Raw genomic sequence first — 8062 nt, 5'->3', positions numbered from 1 at the left:
TGTCAGGTGCTCAGGTTTCCCTCCTGGAGGCTGGAGTCAAGCGTGCCCCGGCTTCCTCCTGACCTAATGCTCCTCACAGGTGTCTCCTAGGCCTGGGGGTGGACAAAGGGCAGGCTTGGTCCTGTCATTTCTTCAGTGCAGAACAGGCCTTCACCGCTTACCAGTGTGGAGTGTCTGGGTGTTGCAGGGAGAGTGGTATTGCCCTCAAAAGCCTGTTGTTGACTTTCAGTAAAAAGGGGACGATGACAGTATCTTCCTCAGGGTTGTCATGAGGATTAATGTACGTAAAGTGCTGAATAGAGGAGCTGGACTCAATAGGTGGTTGTCTTCTCTTACAGTTTCTTCCTGTTGCTGCTGCTTGTACTTCTTATATGCTTATATATATTCAGATTCCCTTTCTCTCTCTCTCCTTTCCCCTCCCACTCCCCCCACTCTGACAAAGCCACCACCATTTTGTAAGGGACTGTAGATTCTCTTGAACGTGGGAGAAGCAAAATGGATGGATAGGAAAGTAAAAGGGTTTTTTAGATTGCCCATCACACAACCAAGGTGGTCACCTTAGTTCAGGTGGGGAGGTAAAGTCAGTGAGAGGAACAGCTTAATTAACGTAGGGATGCTCCTCCCGTCTTACTCCATCCCAAGCGCTAAAGAAGGTCACTTTCTCTTTAAATGCAAATTGCCTCCTGCCAGCTCAGCCTCCATCCGTTCTGTTCCCTAGGAGAGTGCTGAGGGCGGAGGGAACCCTCACAGAAGCATCTCTCCAGACCCCAAACCTCCAGGTCAGTTGCCCTCTTTGGGGATGGGGGTGGGGGCAGGACGACATGGGTTCAATGCTCCATTTCGGATCCTGCTCCAGAGCTGAGCCATCCATCAGGCACACAACTTTGGAGCTTGAGCATGGGAAATAGATCCCGGTCGTCCCAGGCAGTCCTGGGGAGCAGGAGCTCCTGCTCCAATTCTTCTGTCAAGTCCCTAATTGGGCCAAGCCGCTGCAGGGCGAGGCAGATGCACCACACCCCCTCGGTGCCAGCCAGCCATGTGCCAGTTTAAATGCTTGTGCCCCCAGTGCCACCACCATCCCAAAGGGCAAAGTCAGGCTTAGGGGCAGCAGCCTGGAGTGAGCAGCTTGGGGAAAACCCCTGTAAAGGGCCCCCAGACCTCCATCAGGGAGGACCTCGGCAGACCTGAGGCTTAGGGGGCGGGGCTGGACGGGAGGCTGAGCAGTGCCAGCCACAGGCGCAGCCATTGTTGGAGGCCAAGGCAGCCAGCCGCCCGACCACCCACTCCACCCTGGCTGAGCCGAAGCCAGGCAGGGACTTTCTGAGTGGGGAGGGTGATGGGGCTAGAAGCATGTCCCAGGGAACTTCTGGGAGTCGCCTGGTGTTTGCATTGGGGGTGGGGTGGAAGAGGAGGGATGCCAGTGTCTGAGTGGGGACAACCCACACTGAGCCCCGCCCCGCTGCATGTCACGGCCTCTGCTGCTGTTACCCATCCTCTGGTGATTACTGCTTGACACTGGCGTCTTCCCAGACTCCCCACTCACACCTTGGTCACCTCCCATGCTGACAGAGTTTGTCAGCATCTGCCTGGGTAGTTGATAAATAGAACGGGACCTAGTTAAGACACCCCTAATCCTTAGCTGGGCTCCTGCCAGCCCACATCCACCCTGTCTCCCCCTGCATTTCCTCTGCCAGCTCCGCCCCCTCAGCCACAGGGACAGGAAACCCCAGCAGCAGCAGGAAAAGTGTCTGGTCCAGCCCTTTCCAGGCAGGGCCTGGGTTTTCATGCCAAGGCCAGAGGGCGGGAGGGTATGTACGGTGGGCTGTGGAAGGTCCCTGACCCCAGTAGTAGGCGCTGGCATCTGGCCCTGCCCATAGTGTACAGATGAGGGGACAGAGGCCCTGACGGTTGTGAGGGGACAGCTGGGAGGTGCCAGGGCCCTTCCTTCACAGATCTCGGGGTGCTGGGTGAAGGGATGACTTGGCCCCTCACTATCTCAATAGGGTCGCCTTACCCTCCCAGGGCCTGAGGTTCAGCCAGCACCCAATGGAGGACAAGAAGAAGAAAAGGAGTCCCAAGCCCTGCCTGACCCAGCCAGCCCAGGCCCCAGGCTCACTACGCAGGGTCCCTGTGCCCACCAGCCACAGTGGCTCCTTGGCCCTGGGACTCCCTCATCTGCCATCCCCCAAGCAGCGGGCCAAGTTCAAGAGGTGGGTACAGAAGGAAAGCAGGGCAAGGAGGAAGGGACCCCAACTCTGGGCTGAGCCCTGTGGGGAGGAAGGCAAAGGGGGCTTTTAGCCTTGAGTTACCTAGCAATAACTGATGCCTTCCCTGGGACTGCCCCAGCTGGCCCCTGAGAATTCAGAGACCCTCAGCTCCTGTCCTTCCCTACCCTCAAGTGTGGGGGAAAGGTCAGGTGGGTCGCTGGGATCACACTGTGTGATGATGAACCTCAGAGCAGGGAGAGAGCAACGCTGCCAGGGAGTGAGTCAGAGAAGGCTGTTGGCACCCTGGAGAGAAGAATGTTCTAAGTTGAGGGGCCTGCCTGGCATAAATATGAAAGAAAAATACTGCCTGGAAGATTCTGAGAACCACCAGTGGTTTGGTGGCCCTGGAGTGTCACGGGGCAGGAAGGGGTGAGGGGATACTCAGGCATACAATCTGAACTCTCTGCTTAATTATTTTAATGATTGCGAATTTGCATCCTACCCTATAATGTGTTCGTGTGGTTCCCACTAAATACGTGCTCTTTCTCTGATTACTGTGTTTCCCTGTGGCTTTGCACACGCCTGCCTGAGAGGCATGTGTGGGTCAGCCACAGCAGGGTGTAGCTGAAGCTCAGGGCTGGGGCAGGAATAGGAAATGCAACTGGAGAGGCAAAGGGGCCAGGTGGGAAGGGCATTCAGTGTCGCCGAGGGCAATGGAAGATTCAAAACCATTTTTAAATAGAAAAGGGGCAGAAAGATATTTTGGAGAGGGGTAAGATGGCTCTTGTGGCAATAAGGGAGTAACTGTCCCTAAATTCACTGAGGACCAGGGAGGACAAATGATTCACCCAGGGTCACAGAAAGAATGAGGGGCTCAGACAAGAACCCAGGAGTCCCCTTCCAGGCATGGCTCTGGCTGTGAGTGTCATTGGCAGAAAAAGACTTCTTTTGACCTTTTATTTTCATCTACTTCCTTTCCTTTACCAATCTTGGTAAAAATCCTGGCCCCAAGGTAGGGCCAGAAAAACAAACATCCGTTTATGTTGGTGAGTGGATAGGAAGATGAATTAGTGCATAAACAGATGGCACAAAAGACCTGGGGGCAACTGGCTGCCCCAACCTGTGACCATGGCCATGCCCACCCCACCCAGGGTAGGCAAGGAGAAATGCCGCCCAGTTCTGGCCGGAGGTGGGGGTGGCTCTGCAGGCACCCCCCTGCAGCACTCCTTCCTGACCGAGGTGACCGATGTCTATGAGATGGAGGGGGGACTGCTGAACCTGCTCAATGATTTCCACTCAGGCCGGCTGCAGGCCTTCGGTGAGTCCTGGGGGCTAGGCTTAGGGGGGGTGTGTGGTGGGGGGCTGGAGGGCCTGGTCTCTGGGGTGTGGCTGGGGCCAGGGTCCCAAGCTCGCCCGCAGGGCTCAGACATGTGCTGTCCAGGGAAGGAATGCTCCTTCGAGCAGTTGGAGCACGTGCGGGAGATGCAGGAGAAGCTGGCCCGGCTGCACTTCAGCCTGGACGTGTGTGGGGAGGAGGAGGAGGAGGAGGAGGAGGAGGAAGAGGATGGGGTCACTGAGGGGCTGCCTGAGGAGCAGAAGAAGACGATGGCTGACCGCAACCTGGACCAGCTGCTTAGCAATGTGGGTCAGGGCTGGATGCTTGGGTTCCTGGGGACCCTCGGGGGTTGTGGGGGGACATGCTTCTAAGGTCATTCCTGGCCCTGGGTGAAAAGCTGAGGTGCATGGAACCAAGAGCTCTGGGCCACTCAACAACCCCCCCACCCTGAAGATGGCCACCAGAGCATCTAGGGTATGGCCTGGTGCCCCTCATGACAGAACCCTCCCTTTCTCTCTCTGTTGACAGCTGGAAGATCTTAGTAATTCCATGTATCCTTTTCAGGAGACCTGACAGTGTGTATGTGTGTGCACAGCTCCCAGAGATGAAAACAGTTTCCTCCTCCTCACCACCCTCCAGGAGTATTCACTTATAACCAACATCCCCAACCCTTCCAGTCCTACTGTGTCAGAATTAGCCACAAACTGCCCCCACCCAGGTAGAGGAGTGCAGAAAGAATTTCCCAATATTAGGAGAAAGGTGGTTGCAGGGAATATGTTTCACCTACTTATCAAAGTCTTTGCAAGTACTTTAGCTAACACCAATCCATGGCAAAGCTTGTCGGCTGTCTTCCTACTCTTTCAGCATTGAATTACTTTTACTGATTTACACTACCTCCTGAGCTAGTCCTAGTCAGAAATAGGGCGGGTGCACACACCTGCATGATCTAGATCAAAAGAGAGGGGTAAGCCGCCTAGCAAGATGGGGAGGCGAGGACTGCAACCTCAGAGCACGGACCGCCCCAGAGACCCTCACCCCGCCGCTTTGTGCAGTTGGGGAAACAGCCTGTGCAGGACGGGAAGACAGGGCTGGAAACATGGGGGCAGTGGCACGACAATCCTTGACTGGCGCAGACAGAAGTTGCACCTGGCCGAGAACGCCGAGCCTGAGGAGCAGTCAGCTGCGTAGATGTCGGACCCAGGCCCAGATTGCCCCCTTTCATTCCCTTCAAACTGTGACTTTTTACAGACTCGACTGGGTATACCGCGGCCCCCCAGGTGCTATGGGGAGGGGGGGCACTGGATGGAATTAAACAGCAAGCAAGCAAGCGGCCCCATGTCTTCCTTGCCCTCGTCGCTTCTTTCCCCAGCAGGGGCGCCGAGCCCCGGCCTCCGCGGAGACGCGCGCGCCGCACACCCGGATCCGGGGAGCGCGCCCGGCCGGCGAGGGCCCCACGCGGGGGCTCAGCGAGCGTAGTCGGCGGCGGCGGGGGCCAGGCTGAGTCCCGCCGCGGTCGGAGAGGAAGGTTGCCCCGAGGATGGGGGCGGGGCCTGCGCTGGCCAGGGCGGCACCCACTAGTGACGCACTGCGCAGGCGCCCGGCAGTTGGCGCCCGGATGGAGCGGGAGCGGTTGGTTCGGAAGGTGTCGGTGATGCAGGTGCGAGCCGGACCGGGGTGCGCAAGGATCCCCGCCGTGGGATCTGGGACTGGGACCTCTGAGCGAGATAAGGCTGTCACGTTTAATCGCGTGCCCGCCTGTGGAGATACCTACCCACTCCCACCGCCCTGAAGAATACCAGGGCCCACGGACTTCCCCACGCACCCCCCACGCACTCTTGCGGGATCAGGAAAGGACTGGAAGGGCCTTATAGCGAAGAGGGGGATGCCGTCCAGCATGCTCCCTTGAACCCCCGGAGTCCCAACGCACAGCGTCACCTATCCTTTCCCTGGGGCCAGGTCCCCTCTTGCAATCACCGGGCTGACCTCTCCATGAGAATCCCCTAAGATGCCCCCGCTTTTGCAGTGAGAAGGGTTTGCTTTCCGCTCGTTCTCCACAACAGGCCTGCGTCCGGGGCTTCTTGGTCCGACGCCAGTTCCAGAGTTTGCGAGCTGAGTATGAGGCTATTGTACGAGAGATCGAGGGTGATCTGGGCACGCTTCAGTGGACTGAGGGCTGGATTCCCAGGCCCAGATTTCTCCCAGAGGTAATACACACACCAGGGGGAGAATGGAGGAGAGGGAGGGACCTGGGCAGGGGATTCTGACAAGCTTTGCTCAATGGAAGCAGCAGCAGACTCACTTCCTCACACCCCAATCCTTAATCACCAATTTGTCTGCTAAATCAGGGCGTCCAGATACTTGGAGGGTTTAGCCCTGGGGCTCTTATACCTCTCTGACTGATTTCTCAGAAAGCAAAATCCCATCGGATCTGGAAAGCTGGAAAGAGGGTACCAAATCCAGAGCCGGAACAGTGGAGTTGCTCCCCACGTAAAGAGCCAGAGAGAGAGGCCATCTGGGAGGGGATGATGCTGAAGAAGTCAGAAGAGAGCCCAGCAAACTCAGGAAGTCTTCCCTGCAGAGATGACAGCTCCTGGCTCCAGGATGAGCAGAGCAGGAAACCCAGCCAAAAGGAGACCAGAGATATGTCAAGGATGGAGAACCCAGGTATCTCTCTGCGTAGGTCAGGGAAGCCCCTGACTCTCTCTGGACCTCAGCTTTCCCATCTGAAAAGTGAAAGGCTTGTGCTAGATAAGCTGCATGCCTTTCCTTCTTCTTTCTGCCTGGTTGGGGGCAACACATGGGTGGACAGCGGCAGGGTGCCAGGGTCTAATGCCAGGCCAGTGCCCTTTCCTCCCTCCTTCACAGAAGCTGCAGGTCCAGGACTGCCCCATAGCCAGACTGAGCTCCAGGAGCTCCAGTACCACCGCAGCCACTTGGCCATGGAACTGCTGTGGCTGCAACAGGCAATCAACAGCCGTAAGGAGGTAGGCACTAACTTGGAACATTTTATGCACTTTTAGGGCCAAGGGTGGGGGTTAGGGACAGGCTTCCTGCCATGCCCGAGCAGGCCTGCCTGGTACAGTGTCTGTTCTCTTCCCCAACAGTACCTAATTCTCAAACAAACACTGAGATCCCCAGAGGCAGGCCAGACCAGAGACGATGCCAGCATGTGCCCAGACCACAGGTCACAACCAAGCCCACCACTGGAAGACCAGTCCTACAGAGACAGGGCCACTGGAGAGCCAGACCATGTGGATGACTCCTGGAGGAAGGTCAGATCACAACCCCACAAATCCCCAGAAAGACTGGCTGCTACAGACAAAACCACTACTGGGGCCAAGTATAGGGACCCATGCTACAGGAAGGCTGGACCACAGCTGCCCACACCATCAGATAACCAGGCCAGAGAGAACAGGCTCGGCAAAGAGCCAGACTGTGGGAAGCACACCTTTGGAGGGGCCTGCGTGCAGCTGACGAAACTCCTGGAGGACCAGACCCCCAAAGGCCTCAAACCTAGGGGCCACTGCTCTGGAAAGACCAAGATACAGCCACCCACACTCCATGAGGACCCAAACATTGAGGCCAAGTCTCCCAGAAGGCCAGACCACAAAGAGCTCGATTACCAAAGAGCTAGGCCACAAAAGTTGGATCTCTCAGAGGACCATGTCATCTGGGATAGGGCCTTGACAGGGCCAGAGCATGGTGGCCTGGATCTCTGGAGGACTAAACCACCCAAGGGCCAGACACCCAGTGACAAAAGCTGCAGAGATAGAACCTCCAATGAGCCTAGCCATGAAGAATGGAAAAACCAGAGGACTGTGCCATGGAGACCAAAGCCACCTGAGAAACTGTCTTCCACAGGGTCAGACCAAACAGGAGAGGACCACTGGAGGGGCAGACCGTGGAAAACAGGACCAGCAGGCTAGACCCTGGGGAGCCAGGGGTGGACCAGGTTCCAAAGGGGGATGCTATGAAAGGGTGATGAGGGACACAGGACCTCATCCTAGCTCCCTGGTACCAGCTCTAGCTCCTGTCCCTGTCCCTGGCCACTGGTAGCTAATGAGGCCAAGACAAGCTGGAGCAAAGAGCTGGCACCACTATAGGCAGCAGAGGGAGAAGGACGCTCTTTCATCCTCTGCCTGTGGATCAATCCAAATTTGGGGACAGGGAGTTACCTGGGGTAAGTAAAGTGGGGGGCCTGATGGAGAATAAAGGTTTTTCTTGGATTCGGAGCCTGGTTGCTTTCATCCTCTGCCTCTGGTCAGGACAGACTCTGGGCCTTCCTGTTCGCCTCCTATTGGCCTGGGCATTTTCCCCAGAGCTGGCTGGGAGCCACGGCCCAGGAGTATACTAGCCATCCTTGGGGATCACCCCCAAAGTTGGTCCTCCTTTGATCTCAGCCCTTGGACTGCGGAGTGACAGGGAGGCTCTGAGAATCCCTCCCTCCACCAGCATTGGAACATCCGTGTTTCGGTGTGATCTCTGTCACTCCCCCTCCCTGAGCCCCAGGGTCTTCCTT

General features: G+C 56.9%; 2 protein-coding genes across 9 annotated transcripts; both read left to right on the top strand.

Moving 5' to 3' along the window:
- Window positions 1-678: 678 nt before the first annotated feature.
- Window positions 679-4870, top strand: CCDC28B (coiled-coil domain containing 28B). Of its 7 annotated transcripts, none has more exons than XM_070510456.1 (6): window positions 679-779; window positions 2004-2210; window positions 3359-3525; window positions 3649-3848; window positions 4072-4094; window positions 4677-4870. In XM_070510456.1, exons 2-6 carry the CDS (start codon window positions 2047-2049, stop codon window positions 4729-4731), a joined length of 609 nt encoding a protein of 202 aa, XP_070366557.1. In that variant the 5' UTR covers window positions 679-779; window positions 2004-2046; the 3' UTR covers window positions 4732-4870. The 7 variants fall into 7 exon arrangements, with proteins under 7 accessions (XP_070366557.1, XP_070366561.1, XP_070366559.1 ...); XM_070510458.1 differs by having other exon boundaries at window positions 682-779; window positions 2023-2210; XM_044770253.2 differs by lacking the exon at window positions 679-779 and adding an exon at window positions 1700-1808 and having other exon boundaries at window positions 2023-2210.
- A 72-nt stretch (window positions 4871-4942) lies between these two features.
- Window positions 4943-7769, top strand: IQCC (IQ motif containing C). Of its 2 annotated transcripts, none has more exons than XM_014837921.3 (5): window positions 4943-5200; window positions 5604-5747; window positions 5952-6207; window positions 6409-6527; window positions 6648-7769. In XM_014837921.3, exons 1-5 carry the CDS (start codon window positions 5081-5083, stop codon window positions 7467-7469), a joined length of 1461 nt encoding a protein of 486 aa, XP_014693407.3. In that variant the 5' UTR covers window positions 4943-5080; the 3' UTR covers window positions 7470-7769. The 2 variants fall into 2 exon arrangements, with proteins under 2 accessions (XP_014693407.3, XP_070366551.1); XM_070510450.1 differs by having other exon boundaries at window positions 6385-6527.
- The last annotated feature ends 293 nt before the right edge of the window (window positions 7770-8062 follow it).

Source organism: Equus asinus, chromosome 5 (assembly GCF_041296235.1).
Source record: "Equus asinus isolate D_3611 breed Donkey chromosome 5, EquAss-T2T_v2, whole genome shotgun sequence".
Classification (NCBI taxonomy): Eukaryota; Metazoa; Chordata; class Mammalia; order Perissodactyla; family Equidae; genus Equus; species Equus asinus.
Note: the sequence above shows the minus strand (reverse complement) of the source record. Positions and strands in the feature narration are given on the sequence as shown.

Bases quoted from the DNA above. Each gene is read 5' to 3' on its own strand.
- CCDC28B (XM_044770253.2), top strand. From the start codon at position 1,785: ATGCCAAGGCCAGAGGGCGGGAGG. The intron at 1,809-2,022 runs GTATGTACGGTG...TTACCCTCCCAG, and splicing joins CAAGGCCAGAGGGCGGGAGG to GGCCTGAGGTTCAGCCAGCA. The intron at 2,211-3,358 runs GTGGGTACAGAA...CACCCCACCCAG, and splicing joins CAGCGGGCCAAGTTCAAGAG to GGTAGGCAAGGAGAAATGCC.
- IQCC (XM_070510450.1), top strand. From the start codon at position 5,081: ATGGGGGCGGGGCCTGCGCTGGCCAGGGCGGCACCCACTAGTGACGCA. The intron at 5,748-5,951 runs GTAATACACACA...CTGATTTCTCAG, and splicing joins GGCCCAGATTTCTCCCAGAG to AAAGCAAAATCCCATCGGAT. The intron at 6,208-6,384 runs GTATCTCTCTGC...ATGCCAGGCCAG, and splicing joins GTCAAGGATGGAGAACCCAG to TGCCCTTTCCTCCCTCCTTC.